This window comes from Perna viridis, chromosome 12 (genome assembly GCF_037379345.1).
Source record: "Perna viridis isolate PV_CMFRI_1.1 ecotype Kerala chromosome 12, ASM3737934v1, whole genome shotgun sequence".
Taxonomy (NCBI): Eukaryota; Metazoa; Mollusca; class Bivalvia; order Mytilida; family Mytilidae; genus Perna; species Perna viridis.
Genome location: NC_142456.1, coordinates 22,341,853 through 22,358,257, shown reverse-complemented (window position 1 = coordinate 22,358,257; position 16,405 = coordinate 22,341,853). Strand labels below are relative to the sequence as shown.

At 31.5% G+C, this 16,405-nt stretch overlaps 1 protein-coding gene across 1 annotated transcript; it reads left to right on the top strand.

Moving 5' to 3' along the window:
- The first annotated feature begins 1,877 nt into the window (after nucleotides 1-1,877).
- Nucleotides 1,878-16,203, top strand: LOC148601704 (uncharacterized). Its single transcript, XM_088555342.1, has 4 exons — nucleotides 1,878-2,085; nucleotides 9,590-9,861; nucleotides 15,015-15,115; nucleotides 15,541-16,203. The coding sequence occupies exons 1-4, from the start codon at nucleotides 1,930-1,932 to the stop codon at nucleotides 16,071-16,073; spliced, it is 1,062 nt and encodes a 353-aa protein (XP_088411468.1). The 5' UTR covers nucleotides 1,878-1,929; the 3' UTR covers nucleotides 16,074-16,203.
- Nucleotides 16,204-16,405: the final 202 nt, after the last annotated feature.

Genomic DNA, 16,405 nt, shown 5'->3' with positions numbered 1-16,405 from the left:
TTAAGGAGAAGATAAAGCGTTAAATCTTCCTCTTTTCATTCGGAATCCACATCATATCCTGGTGATATCAAGTAGCAAAAGATATCAGCTTAATAATAAACAGATTATATTATTGGAAGTCATAAATTTCTATATCATTTAGTAAAGTGTGTGGGATGGGATCCTTGCGTCCTGTTTTGGGTAGAATAATTTGGTTGATGGTGTTATAATGCACGTAATTGTTGACAGTTATATTTTTTTTTTCAAAATAATATAATGGGTATATCATGAGGTGTACCTGTACAAAACAGATCTGTTTTCTGTTTGTCACCCGATCTTACTTCTTTTGACCAAGTTGATCACGATTTAATTGCAGAACTTGTCAGAACGGAAGTGAATGTGGAAGTCGTCTATTGAATTTACGTGTTTCCTTTCGTACTTTTTTTCTTTACAATTTTTCAAACACGTTTTTTTACTAATATGTTTCGTATGTAGAAAGTGACTGTAGGTGTAAAACAAATTTTTTGATATTGGTGATTTCAAGGATTCTATAAAGCAGTCTTCATAAAAATCAGACAGGAGGTGATTAATGCATATCAAAAAACCCGCCAAATTCACATCTACACATCTTATTCAGAATCAGTTACAGATGACAAAATCAGTCTTGGTTTTTCATTTGGGTGTAGCGCTTTGGAGATAACATTAACATAGGTTTACACGGAATTAACACTTTGAAAAAGTTATCGTTCTTAGTATGCTTTGATTTTGAGATGAATATATGATTTCTCCAAAGTGCAGATCTAAATACAGAAAAGACTAATGTTCCCTAAACATGTAGCATCTGAAGACCGAACGATTTGTTTGTTCGGTTGTTTTTTTTCTACACCACGAATCAACTGTATCATGGGCAGTGCCTGAATTTATATGGATTGGTACTTAATCATAAATTTAATGAAAGATTTAGACGATTGATTTTTATTCTGAATTAATGTGTAAATGGCTTGTAACGCGAAGTTTAATTTCCGTTGATTACACTATTATATCTGATATTCAAACAAATATATATATATATATACTCAAAATATAAAAAAAACAACTTCTATTATCAATTGAGGTTAAACTAACAAAATGTACAACTCAAAGATAAAAAAGAGTTTATAAATCATTCTTCTATGTCTATCATTACAGCAGTGGTTGTGTAAACTTCTCTTTGGCTATGAGTACTGATAAGGTACTTTTTTTATTCCTTATACCTAAACAAAAACATTCTAAAAACAACTGCAACAAGGCAAATGCTGTATAGGTAACAATAAAATTACTGAACACTTATCCATTTCATAATCAACTCAAGTCCAAAATAAATGTGGCAAAATATTTATTACACCACCGGAGCACTAAACATACAAACTAAATTAAACAACAAAACATAACAAAGCCAGAAACAAAACAAAAAACAACAAAACATAGGAGGAAAGCCAATTTGGTTTGTCACGTCCATTTTTTTTTAAAATGATTTAATTTTTATGCCGGTAAACAATCTTTTGTTTAAACTCTAGAAACTTGTAAGTGCAAAATATTGTTTTAAATTTAATTTAAAATTTAATTTTTTTTTTAATTTCTATTGCATCTTTTTCCTACTCCAAACCCACTTACGGTATACAATCTTTCCAAAATCATATTATCTAGCTTCTTAAGGTATGTGAAAATTATCTTAAACCAATATTAAACAAACATTATATCCGCTATTATTGGTGAATTGTTTGTTTTATGATAATTCAAACAATTGGTTAATAGAGAAATGTATAAAATTAATAAAATCATGTAGAAATGATCGCGTTTATAGATAAAAAAACTTGAGTAATGAGATAAGGCGGGGTCTCGATGTATATTTAAACCGAATCGGGTGCATGTTAACAACAGTTTACATTTACAAAGTCAAGAATAAGTAACATGTTGAAAGGAATTTTTTGTTTATTATGTGCCGTTAGTTTTGTGAAGGGACACGGCAGACTATGGGACCCCCCATCAAGATCGTCCATGTTCAGACGAGGATTCAAGACTCCACCTAATTACAATGATAATCAGTTGTCTTGTGGAGGCTACTCTGTAAGTTATCAATTTAAATATCCTAATTATACTTAGCGGTCAATAAGTTAATTTAAAATATGTTATATTCTATAAATATCTTATTTTTATTTCTAAGTGATCGATATGATTAAGAAATACGTAATAAAATTCCTCTTAATTTATTGAAGATTAATTATTCTTTGTCATGAAATGAATTTTAATTATATGTTTCCTTTGTTTCGTATTTTTGCATTTTCGAACAAAATAAATTTGAAAACGAGAAAACACTATTTTTAGTTTATACTGTTGCATATTATATATGTGGATAATAAACTTTCTAAAAAATTTTAATTAAAAAAAGTCGTCTCGTTTTGGTATTATATTCTGCTCAACATTTTTTTTATATATACATATATCGTTTCATATTTGTTGATATTCTCATATTTTATGCGATCATCTTATGATTCAATAAATCTGTTTAGTTTTAACTGAAAACAAATATATATATATATATATGTTTCATTATGAATCTTTATTTATTTACTTGCAGTTGTAATGTTGTTGGTTTTTATTCTTTGTATTTTGATAAATTTAAATAACAACAATTTGTACGTAAATACTAGTATTCTTTCACAAGGGCTTTTACACACTTGTTCATGTTGCTAAACCAGATAAAGTTTTGTTCATACCACAAGAATACCCACTGACTGCGACATGTGTGGATAAAAGACTGTATATCGCGATGTATAAGTGAGGAAGAGGGAAGTATAACCATTCCAAAGTTTCTACATTACGATATCTCATTATAGAACTAAACGCTTCTAGTGTTAATTTCATCACATCAAAAGGTGATCAAGAGGTGATCAAAAGTTTTCTCACTATCTCACCACCTTGCTTTGATTTTGTTTGACAATGTTATAGCTTAATCATGCAGCCTAGATATTCACTATAAAAACACATAAATTAGTTTATTTGTTGCAAAAGAGATCATTAGACGGTAACCTGAGTGATTATCGAAATGAAAATCTAAATTTGATAACAACCACTTCCACAAAAGATAAACATGAAGTCATTTTACTTTTCAAATTAACTTTTTTTCTGTCGACCATCATAGCTAATGTTTGAAAAGATCGTTTTCTTCGGTCATTTTGTTTTTGCGACAGACCAGAGGGAGGAGCAGATCAAATTAAAAAAATGCCCTGTACGACACGCTTTAAACTAATTCAGTATCAAGCATACATAATTTTGTATAGATAGAATACCAATCTCATGAACGTTGTAAATCGTAAGAATGTTTGCCAATCGCTGCTCTTGTTCGGTCATTTTTATCATATTTTCGAACTTCTCGGATTTAATCCATTTCATAATATTAACATTTTTTTCACCAGTGACACCCCACCCCCCATTTTTCTTTTCATAATTTCTGAACACACCTTATGATGCTATTTGGGAAATTTTTATGACATCCTTGTTATTTCTTCAGTGTTATTGATACATGTAGATACACACACCTATAGAAAATCTAGAGAAATCCTTTCCCCATCAAATGCTTACATCTCAAAAACGAAATCACTGGCTCATCTATGTTTTTTCAATCTTATATTGTTCTAGCTTGAAAGATCTGGAAAGCCTGCACAATCCTTTGAAATCCTTGTCATTTTTAAACAGACCAGCGAACATCCTTTCGGCTGTATTATTCACGGAAATTAACCTAATTCAATTTTTCTAAGTTAAAGTGTAATCCAATATACGAAACGTTGATTATTTTTCTGTTCACAAAATGAATTTATTTTTTTTATTATGCTTTTGTTACTACATTTTCATTGCACGCTTATCCGAACTGAATTAACAAAATAACACTAAATGTAGCTTACAAACCAAAAAGGGCTCGTATGACAAGATTTGATAAAAAAAAACCAGAAACTTTTATTGAATCAAGTTCAGAAATACTGCTGCCTTCGGAATGGTTAACATAGTTAAAACGCGTATCTTAGACTCATTCAAAAACATATGATTCAGTTTGATCTTTGTGTTTCAAGAGCTTCCCGATTTGTATTTTTTTTCTCGTCTTTTGATGGATTTAATTTCGATATTTTGATTCATAAATCTGTTTTTATCATTTTCACTCCCACGTCTAATATACAAAGTCAACCATTTGTCTGACCAAAATTGATGATAATCTTCCAAAACTTAAATTTCGCCGACCGGCGGCGAAGAAGAAGATAATTAATTGGTTAGAGTGAATAACCAAAAATATTGTCACGAGTACCGATGAACGTCTAGATTTAATGAGTGCGGAACTTGTTCCGCACACAAGTTAAATCCTCAATCGTTCTTATGACGAGTGATGATGTTTTGGTTATTCGCGATAACCAATTGATTATCCTATTTATTGAATAGATTTTCTTCATAATTTATCGATATTTTCAATATGATTTTTAGAATTCTGTGATTGGCGGATTGTTATAAAAGTTGTGACGTTTTGGCGGGAGAAAGTGCGAGAGTGAAATTACCGAATTAATTATCGAAATTTATTACACTGGGAACATTCACTAAGACACTGCTATCTATGTAATAAAATCATAAAAAACGTGGCATTTTTCTGTCTGCATATTCCTTATAAGCTTGTCTATACAGAAAGGCCGAGTTGGCAACTAGAAAAAAATGTGAAAACATTATACCCAATCGAAATATAAAGTTTCAAATCAATAACATTACCCTATCACCTTACAACACAGAAAACACTTAAAAAGGGCTCGGGGATATTATAGTCTAACATGCGAAGTATTTAAGTCGAAACCTAATTGGGCATGCGTGAAAAGAAAACATGGTTTCTTGAATTACAAAAACTAATAGTACTATTTATAACTTTTTTTGTTTCAATATACCATTTGAAATCTTTACTGTGAAGTAATTGGAATAATTATATTTTTTCTACAAGTTTCTTCGAGTTTTCTTTTGTGAATATCTAATAACCGACAATAAGGACTGCTTTTATTTTAAGGCACATTTTCGATCAATCCTTAATTTAAAAGAAAAACAGCTTTATATTAGAAATATCATCAGTTAAATATATAAAATTCAAAGCTTATTAGCATGTGTCTGTGTTGTGTATTTTGATTTGTTTTCAACTTCCACAAAATGTGTCTGTGTTATGTATTTTGATTGGTTGTTCAACTTCTACAAACTCCGCTGTGACACTTTTTACAACTGTGTAAATCCCATGTACATGTTGTAACTACAGTTAACAATCATACGATTGCTTCGACAAAAAAATGTAGAGCGATCAGAGGTGCAAAAGGTTTCGGCAATTTAAAATAATATATGTATAACAGTAGTCTCTATCTACATTTTATGTTGTCGACTGGATGCCGCCATTTTCATTGTCACTCATACTAAAGGAGTCTCTCCGAAAAGAAAAACTAAGAACACATTTTCATCTATTTGGTGACTGAAATTATACGGATAAAACACTGTTTTTCCCCAGCTTACTGACTGTTTTATGAGTGAAAGTTTAGATTTTTACACCAATAAATTCTAAAATATTGAAATTAATATCAATGCCTGGTTCGTCTTTTGCAAAATGTTTAATAATCTAGAGTCCGAATTCGGTGAATTGAGTTAATTCCTTTCACCATTTCAATGACTAGGTCTTACGATGACAAAGCTCAAATAAATACTTGAAACATACAATATTATTTTGACAACGTAAGAGTATCGTATTAAGCACTTAAGCTTTATCGGGAAATCATACACAAATTTAAGGATTAAGTACTACCTAAGAATTTTGTTTAAGCAGAAATATTTGGTGCAATTTTTTATCCATTTCGCTCTCGAGATGTGAATAAACTTACAAATGAATTACATTAGAGAGTCTGTTTTGAGATGTTAACCGTGACTAAAAATATTTAGCCACATTGAGTATTAAGTACTGGTCATGAACTGTACTTGCGATAGAATGAAAATACTTCATTCAAGACCACCAATGTTACATGAAAATTCAATATCCCATTTTTGCATTGGCTTATATTTTTCATGTAGCAGAGATGTGCCTGCACGCTGTTATCTTTCAGAAGTATAGTTGAAAGAACGCGTTGTATTACCTAGATTTAAATATTTTGTAGGGAAAATTTACGAATTTTAATCTCCCATGTTGGTTTTCTCGTCTCCTTCCGTTTAGTGCAATTATTCGGACATGATGAAGGCCGTAAGGTCAAACACTTGGGCCCTTCAGGATTTTTATTTGTATTTTAATTGCATTTGTTCGGTTTTTCCTTTTTTGAATTTATTTATTGATAATGCATGCTTACTAAGCCGTATTCTTTTCGAAATCTACGAATAGTCCGCGCGTTTCAAAGGTTTAACGTAATAACAGCGAATCATTAGTATAAGGTTATTTAACATTTTTCAACGAGAGAGAGAGAGAGTTTCTCTTCCTTATCCCTCGCGAGTTGAAATAATATTAAATAATATGATTTTCGATGTTTTGCTGAAGTGTAAGGTATTAGTTTTCTTGTATTGTCAGTTTTCCTAATCTACATATGTAAGTTGTATAAGTGCTGCAAAGTTTCCTTTCAGGACTACGTTTCGCGGAAGTGCTAAGTGACGTCACGTATGTTGTGCAGCTATACGATAATTTTTGATTCTCACTCGACTGGCGTGAGATTGAAAATTGTCGTATAGCAAGATCAAAGGGATTTTTTTTAAAATAGCGATAAAAATATATATTGAGTCTCGTCGAAAGGAAACACTTGTTTCGATGTTTACAGTCACTCTGACCTCTTTGTCGGCGCATGTATTAAACGTATTTATCACATTTGACCTTTAAAATTTACGGATAGTATTTCTTATTTTTTTCAAAATCAGTATTACTGATATGTTTTTTTTCCATTTTTGTAAAAGTTTCTTAACAATTCTAAATAATAGTTTTGGCTCAAAATATTTAAAGCAGTTGTCTTCCTTAAAATATTTCATAAAAGACAAAAATCAGCCTAATCATGTATACGTCATGGTGAACTTTGAATGAAAATATATATATATATATAACTATGAAAGCCCGATTTAATTAAGTAAAGTACAATACAAAATTGCATTAGACTATGTGTTTTACTGCATTTCTGTATAGTAAAAGTGTTTAGCATACAAAAGAAGCATTAGGTTGAAAGGAACATTTTAAACCGAATTTTTAAACGACAAAACAACATGGGTTTTAAGTAATGCTTACGTCTTAATTCAAGAGCAAAGATAAAATATCATAATGAAGGGTTTGGTCTAGCAACAAGATTAAATAAAATGCAGTATTTTAAAACCGACAATACAAACAAAATAATTTACACGAGTTTCAACTTAATGTGAATGGCAATGTTTATCAAACAGGACTGACTGAGTAACTGTTTTATAATAAACTATTTTAACGGGCTAAACAAAGACAAATTAAACTGATCACTGAAAATATGCAATTTTAACAAAAGATGCACTGGGTAAATACATCTGATCTCTGCAAATTGGTTTTCGTATAACAGATCGCATTGACAGAAATTCAACCGCCAAACTTAACAAAAAGATTTCTACAGGATTTAACCTTTACATTCTCACTTTATATTTTGTTGTTACTTGTAGATATTATGCTTGTCAGACTACCTTAGTCATCAATCAAAATCTAACTTACAAACTTATACTCTTGGTGCTTTGAGGTGCATAAGACCGTTACCATGGAATCACAGGCCTCTCGGTCTTTGGTGATATTCTCCACATTTATCCCAGGTCTTTCCCACATTATGTAACTAAATGGTCATGGTTCTCTGTCAAGTTTCTTTCAGTCTGCTTTATGATGGTAGATTTGGGCTAGTCCTTTTTATCCCAAAAAGAATAAAACAACTTCTGAATCGTCTTTTTGTTTAAGGTCTTATAATTATAATAAATTTCAGATAATGATTATTATTATTGATATTATCTTTTTATTATTATAATCATTACTATTTCACGAGCAATATTGTCTGAAACCTATTTCTGTACTTATTCATCTTTAACATTATTATTTCTTATATATCTTAAATAGTTTATAAAAAATTGATAAATGCTATTTCAATTCTCATTAATTCTAAATACCTATATAAATTTTAAAACCTAATGTACCATATTTCACTGATATTTTTCTGTCGTTGAAAAATCTTAACAGTACATTTTCAAAATTTATGAAGTTTATCGGTCAGTATTAATACATGTCGATAGTGTTAAACAAAAAGGATTGTTGATACAGCAGATAGGTGGACACAAATTGTAAATTAAGTGTCAGTCCTTGTAAGAATCAGGAGGTAGGTGAAACATGGTATGAAAAAAAACATCAATTAGATAGTGTAATTTGGCTATTTGCACCGTCAGAATCAAGGAAAACATACAAGATTTTCCATATCATGCTGGACCATTGAGTTACAATTTCATTGAAATGCACTGAAAATGAACATTTCAAGGGCAGATAACTATGTCAAAAACCTCCTCATTTTGCTAAGATTCTATTGAAAAATTTCTGAGCAAAGCCAGTGATGCAGAGATCAAATAATGGTCTTTTCAAATAGAGAAAGTACCCTTGAGTGATATTACATTGTCAGATTGGTGGGTTTTTGACATGCATGTTTCTGATTTTTCCCAATTTGCCTGATTCGTACAAATACATACACTTAATTCCTCAAATGTCAATCAAACTTTCCTTAATGGACACGTATTTCAGTGGGTTAGTCATTGATTAAAAGAAGAAAAGTCATTTTTGACCATTTTTTTATGCAATATATTAATAAAAAGGGGAATTCATGACGCAAAACACTTGAAAAGGGCGGTTAATATGTGTGTGATGACTTTAATTCGAAACTATAGATAACTTTACCTATTTTTAGAACAGTAATGAAGAACAGCATCAGGTTGTTTTGACCACTTTACTCTTCAAGCACTGATAACATAACATTTATATGTTTATTAGGAGAAATTGGTCACTAGTTATTTACAGACAATATATAATTTCACTCAAGGATCCTTTCTCTTTTTAAAAAGACCATTTTTATCCGTGCATCACTGGATTATCTCAAAAAATTTTCAATAGAATGTCAGAAAAACGAGGTTTTGTCAGAGTTATCTGCCCTTGAAATGTTCATTTTCAGTGCATTTCAATGAAGTTATACCTCAGTTTACCAAAATGATATGGAAAATCTTGTCTTTTTTCCTTCATCCTAATGGTGCAAATAGTCAAATAGAACTTTCAAAATGGTGAATTTTTACCATGCTTTATCTACAGCCTGATCCCTATTAAGACTTCAAAAGTTTTGAACAAAACGTGAATGTTAGTAGCATTTGTCTTTATCTGTTCATAGATTCAATTGTCCAACTTTATGATAAAATGTTATTATTCAATTTCTTCCAGTTTCTTTTTGTCTTCTATTTTTTTTTCTACGCCATTTTCCAGGGTCAAGATAAAATCCTTTGAATTGTAGAATATTAAAGTAATTGAATATATAAAAGGCAATTTTTATCTTGGTTCCTGTTATCATTTCAGTACCAGTGGGGTAAAAATGGAGGAAAGTGTGGTATTTGTGGCGACCCATACGATCAAAAACGAGAAAATGAGGCTGGTGGTAAATATGCTACAGGAATTATCTCAGCCAAATACAAAAAGGGACAGCCTATAAAGATATCAGTGGATGTCACAGCCAATCATAGGGGATGGTTTGAGTTTAGATTGTGTCCAAATAACAATGTAAAGAAACCTGTCACACAGAGCTGTCTAGATCAAAATTTACTTCAATTAGCTGATGGGAGTGGTACAAGGTATGGTATATGAAATTTCAATATAAAAAGCCCTTTACCTAGATTTCCATTATCTGAAACTGTAAGAAATAGCAATAAACACATGTTCAGAATGTTTAAACTCGGCAACAGTTCTCGGGTGATGGCACACCTACTGGAAATCTGTATCATTAATCAAAACTTTATCACAAATAAATTGATCCCATCATTGTAGATTTAAAATTTCTATCATGTTTTATCAGTCTCCGGATATCACACTCGTTGTGCTGATGGGATAATTATATAGGAAATAAAGAATGTACAATCCACAAATAGGGTATGTAAGTCTCGTCATGTGACCCCGTGATTTCACGAGAATGGGTCCTAATCTACTATTCAAAAGCATAGAGATTTGTCATTTAGAGAGCGTTGAGTTCAGTGTTTAGGGCAAAATCTTCCTGTGTAAAAAATACTGATAAAATGACACATTACTATTTCTACATGATAAATGTAGTAAGAAAAAAACGTAAAATTAAAGATTTTTGCATTGTTATACAGCGTTTCGAGTACCCGTAAGTAAACAATAAAATCCAGGTCGGTCTTCGGTTTTCAATACGTTATACATCGGAAATTCCGGTAAAGAAAATGATACTAGAACGAGACTTACATAACCTATTATAAGCTATGCTACTGACACTGACATATGTTTTGATGTGAAAATGGTAAAATAACGTAGAAACGATTAACCTTTTTTGTTTGGACCCGATGGAGAGGTATCGAAAGTGATATAAAGAATAGGAGTCGTTAAGGATGTTGGCAGCTTATGTTCAGTCATTTTTGTAATTTTTCGGACTTCTCTTGTTTATATTGAATAATTTTGTTGCCCAATAACCCCCATTTTTGATCATTTCTTAACACATCATAAAATGTTATTATAGAAGTGTTTTTTGAAATCCTTGTAACCTACTAATACAAAACCTAAAAAAAGTCAAGAGAAAAAATTTTCCGCTAAAATTTCAAATGCTGATAATTATATCTAAAAAACGAGCACTGCCCCATCATTTTTTTCTGTTTATTTTGTTCTAACGTAAAAGATCTTAAAGGATTTGACAAAAAGATCTTAAAGGATTTGACAAAAAGATCTTAAAGGATTTGACAACTCTTCGAAACCCTTGCTATTTTTAAACAAGCAGCGAGCATCCTTAATAAAGACAGAGAGATGCAATACCATAGCTGCAAACAAGGAGAAATCTGAGAAATAAAAAAAAGAAAAACAAAAAATATATAAGACGACTATATGTCGCATAACATTATACAGATACACACATAAAAACGAATAATACAAAATTCATATAGAAGGGGGAATGAACTATTGTGTTTCGAAATAGGAGCAGTTCCTCCCACTTCTTGAAATGAAGTAAGATGTTGGGGGGAGACGTTCTATGATAGTTTGCGGTCTTTTGGGAATGGACACTAAAATCAATCATGATGAAAACAAGAGCTTTTGGAAGAGTAAACAAGGGAACCAAGATTCTAGCGGAAGTCAAAAGAATGAAATCAAGGGACAAAGACCAGACATGGAAAACAGACACACACGACAAAGAACATAAAGTAACTAAAATAATACATCATAGTAACAAAAGCAAATGAGCAACTCGGACCACTAAAAACTGGGAGCATGGACCAGGTGCACCGGTAGGGTAAGCGTCCTCTGCTTTTCTAGGAACACCCGCCGAGTTGCTCATAAAAAGTCAAGTCCGGGGTAGAAGAAAGAGGAAAGGAAAATTGTCACGTTAATATTAATTTATAAAACTATGACTGTTGATCTTAATTCGTGCTCTGGATGTTTATTTTGTTGATATCGTGTGCGTATGTTTCGTGTACATATACATCTTGTAGGAAAAGAGAATACTTATAATTTTATTCTTCTTATTTGTGTGTAATGCGTAGAAATGTACCTTATGAACTCACCATTTAGTCTGCGATATTCTGTAATTCCCAAGTTGTGTCCAGCAAGAAACTATTTGCATGTTAAGTAACTGTCTTTTTAAGAATCATGCAAAATCTGAAAAATGTGATACACCCCAAAAAGGCTACATATTTTTATTTTTGTAATTAAGTTGTTTTATGGGTCTATACTATGAAATGTGTAATTATTCATTCAAATCTGCCTGCTCTTAGGAGATAATCAACATTGAAAATCCAATAGATTCTATTGTATTTGGGTGTCATATACAGAGTTATCTCCCTTAATTTTGAAATCTACAGTGTATTCTATATGATTTTTATCTCCTAAGAACACGGGTTATATGAAAAACTGAATGTTAATTTCTGTTTACAGTGGCAATTCAAACAAAATATCAAAAATAAAAATATGTAGACCTTTTACCCAAGAATCACATTTTGCATGATTCTTAGCTGGAGTGCTACTTAAATTCTGACTTCATTAACATATTACAGAAGTTATTTTATTATAAGAAACTTATTTGGAATTTCAACATTCTGACAGTTTCCTGGTAGACAAATAATTTCGATATTCATAGAAAATTCAGTGTCATGGGAAATTAAATAAGTATAACGTTAGCACGTTTGCTGAAATTTACATAATAGGGGAAGGTACAAATCTCTCGTCTTGAAAACTTATCATGATATAAGATGATTATATTGATAAGTGAATAAACTATAAACTATAATTTCTAAAAAAGACTCTGTTATTCTAAATATCATTTTATTAAGCTGAAAATTATCATGTCATTGTTTAAAATATACGCAAAAGAAATCCAAACTTTGAAACGCACCAATCCGATCCGGTTACATGTATCTGTTTTAACATGAATCAAATGATAATAAAATGCTTAATCCTCCAGTTTCCCTACTATAAAACATTATTAAGTGAGTGGTAATAAATAAATCAGATTTATATGAAAAATAATTGGGTTGATTACTTACCTTTATATATGAATTATAACGTTGCAGTTGACAATCGTTTATCCAAAAAAACCTTCCCGATTTAACTGAATGGAATTCACGAAAAGTGGGGACTGTTTAGTTTTAATGGCATCAGGTTTAAATTTCTTCTATCTTACGCGTTTTGATAGTATTTTTTAAATAATTATTTGCCCTAATACTTTTGATGTGCAAAGTAAACCTCTTAATTCATTGTGCTTTGAAATATCTCATAACCTTAAAATTTTCAGGCTTATGAACAGCCATAAAGTAAAACAAGTCACCATGAGAGTTCTATGAAAAAAAAATTATCTTCTGAAAGTCAACAGTAACAATATTACATAAATATATATATTTAAAATTTAAATTTGGGAAATCACTCATACGAGTTTGCTTAAAACAATTTTTGGATTCAGGAAAAAACTTATTATACTTATATAAAGTGAGTAAATTTGGAGGACAATATCACAGGCGTAAACGGTTTTTGTTCACTTATCCAAACACTTTTTTTTATTAAGAAAGAATTATTCATTCTTTCATAAATGGGCGTTTTAGTTTAGGAAAGACAACCCATGTTAGACAAAATATTGCGATTTCTTCTCCACCCGCGTATATGCAACAAAAAAAAAGATAATAATAATGAAATAAGGGCCTTGGTGACGTTACAGGCGATTTGTTATTTTTCAACGTAAGGTCACAACGACAATAAACAGTAATGATGACGGTATTCTGAAAAAATATGATTTCTGGAGAAATAGGTACATACGTTCATGCTAATTAAAACTCACATTTCTTCAACCCATGCGAAAAGATAGTCGTCTTTTTTAACCTTTTCCTCTGCGCCTCTTGCGCAGAAACGGATTTTCAACACTCGTGTAAGAAATCTCAGATCCTAATAAGGTACACGTTTAAGCCTATTTTACTTATTTATTATTGAATTTATGTAAATCGTATTTTCAAACTGTTACACGAAATGAATGAAGTAAACAGTATGATTTAAGGAGGTAGACCTGGGGTTAGGGACAAAATTCTTGATATCAGTGATGTTTGTATCATATTCAATTTCATCAAAGTCTTTCAAGCTTTAGTTTGAAACAGAATGAAATCAATCCAAGTTACTTTGATCCTTACATGAGATTGATGTAAAATGCTGAATACAAACGTTCAAATGATTTGTCCTCATAACGGTATTTAATGCAATGTAAAGTCATAGCTTGGAAGCGCTGAGAGCCTGATTTCAGTCTGACAGGAAATTCTTCCTTTCGGAGCTTCACATACAAAGTTCTGTATTTTCGTATCTTCCTCACTAGAAAGCGTTTATTATATGGTATTCAAAAATCATTTAAATTCAGGCACTTTTTTTTCGTTTCTGGCATGCCATAAGATTAGGCCTTTCTGGTTTTAGCAAAAAATCCGCACTATTAATAAGTAATACCGGTCTCACTAATTAGCGACAAGAAGTGTCAAGAAGCGTATAGAGGTCACAATAGCCTTCAAGATGTCTAGAAACCCGACAATAGCGACAAGATGATTTTTAAATATATCTTTACATTTATATTCAACTTGACACCTGCCTCATATTAATGTTCTTTTAATTCATCGCTTAGTAGCTATTTACCCTACAAACCTGCTCATTCCATCAGACGCCCGTACCAGACAACATACACACATTTTCTCCCTCATGCACATCCAAACACAGAAAGAGACTTACTAATTAAATACTCCTTTTATCCAAGAACAATAACACAGTGGGACATCTTACCGGCAACTATTGTACACTGCACAACCCTATAGAGCCTCAAACAGCAAACTAGTTCGCGAAAGCCTCTTCAACAGTAAAATAAAAACATTGTATATAGTTTTAACTCTAATTAATCAAAACATTGTATTGAACTAGTAAATACTTTGTCAAATTATGTTTTGTAAATTAAAACTGACGCATGCACGGCATATAATCGTCAAGATTGATGGTGTGCGCAGAGTCAAATAAGAAGAAGAAGACATCTGCAAAATTTCTTCAAATTGAAAAATATGAAAAGCCTCTTCTTGAATTGACATACATCTCATTAGGTTTATGAACAAATCATGATAGTATAATTGTAAATGTATGTCCCAATATGTATTTGGGTTCTTTTATTTTTCATTTTTTCCTCATGTTGTACTCAAGGCAGTTTGTGTTGTGATGTTTTTTTCTCTTTAATTTGAAAGACACAACTTAGCTACATGCATGTCATGTTGTATTATTTCAGGGATTATATTGACAGTATCGTAGGAATGCGAACTAAAACTTGGTTATTGCCAACAGGACTTACGTGTACACAGTGTGTTTTGCAGTGGAAATGGCATGTTGGCAAGTTCATCATATATTTATTTTTTATTTCTTTCGTTAAAAAAAGTATTTTTTTTATTTCATTTACACATATAGTTTTAAGTAAACCATGAAAACTTGAAATGTCGAATTACTTCATTCACTCGATGTTATGTGAACAACTCGCATTATCTCGCATTAAACTAAATTGCAATATTTCATTATGGTATGTCAGATATAAAGACAACAAGTGTTGATTCTTAGCAAAACGACGTCCTTATGTACACATTGAAATAGATATTATTCACAACTTTAATGGTTGTTTTTCGTATTGCGTAATATACAAAAAGCCAACAAACAAACAAAGCAGGAGCAGAACAAAACAAAGAAAGTTATTGTGGGGCTTCCCATTTTATTTTGGTATTATCACAACTGGTTTAACATAAGTACTGCAAAAATGTTTACAGGGAATAGCTGGGGAAGATCAGTAAATGGAACAGGATGTATCGGATGTGGTCCTCAGGAAGAATTCTATGGTTGTGCAGATATTGCAATAGAGGATTCTAATGGTAGTGTTGTACAAACAACACAATCTTCAGTAGTGAAAACCACACAACCTCCACCACCACCAACAACGACTTCAACGACAACAACGACAACGACCACACCAACTACAACGACCACATCTACTACAACAACCACACCTACTACAACAACCACGTCTACTACAACAACCACGCCTACTACAACCACGCCTACTACAACAAACACACCCACTACAACAACTACAACCACTACCATGCCCACAACTATAAAGTCGATGATAACAAGTTCGTCAGGCAAATCAAATCAAAATATTAACAAACCAGCAAAGAATCTATACCTTGGGAAGAAGTGTGAGCCGACATTAGTTTGGCAAAAGACTCCTGGAATGCGGAGGTGGTGTAACATTAACTGCAGAGCAAATTTCTGCCCACCAACACATTGTAAATGTACATAAAGTTAAGGCTGTCAAATACTTTGACAAAAAAAAAAGAAATGTTTTACAGAATTATTTATATGAACTTTATTTTTGTTTTGATTTTTAATTAAAATAAAGGAAACTATAATTGCAAATATCAAATGACAAACATTAGGAACTTATCAGTTTTGCTGTCCTTAAATTTTGAGTTTGGTCAAAGTCACTGCTGGGCCAAAATTCGCTTGCATTCGGATTCAAGTGGTCGTATTAGCTAGTTGCATTAATATAATCAACAAGAATTGGTAGGAATCAGGCAAAATTGGAAAAATCAGAAACATGCATCTCAAAAAACCGACCGATCTGACAATATA

Coding starts and splice junctions, on each gene's coding strand:
- LOC148601704 (XM_088555342.1), top strand. CDS start 1,930: ATGTTGAAAGGAATTTTTTGTTTATTATGTGCCGTTAGTTTTGTGAAG. Junction 2,086..9,589: donor TGTCTTGTGGAGGCTACTCT/GTAAGTTATCAA, acceptor TTATCATTTCAG/TACCAGTGGGGTAAAAATGG. Junction 9,862..15,014: donor GCTGATGGGAGTGGTACAAG/GTATGGTATATG, acceptor GTATTATTTCAG/GGATTATATTGACAGTATCG.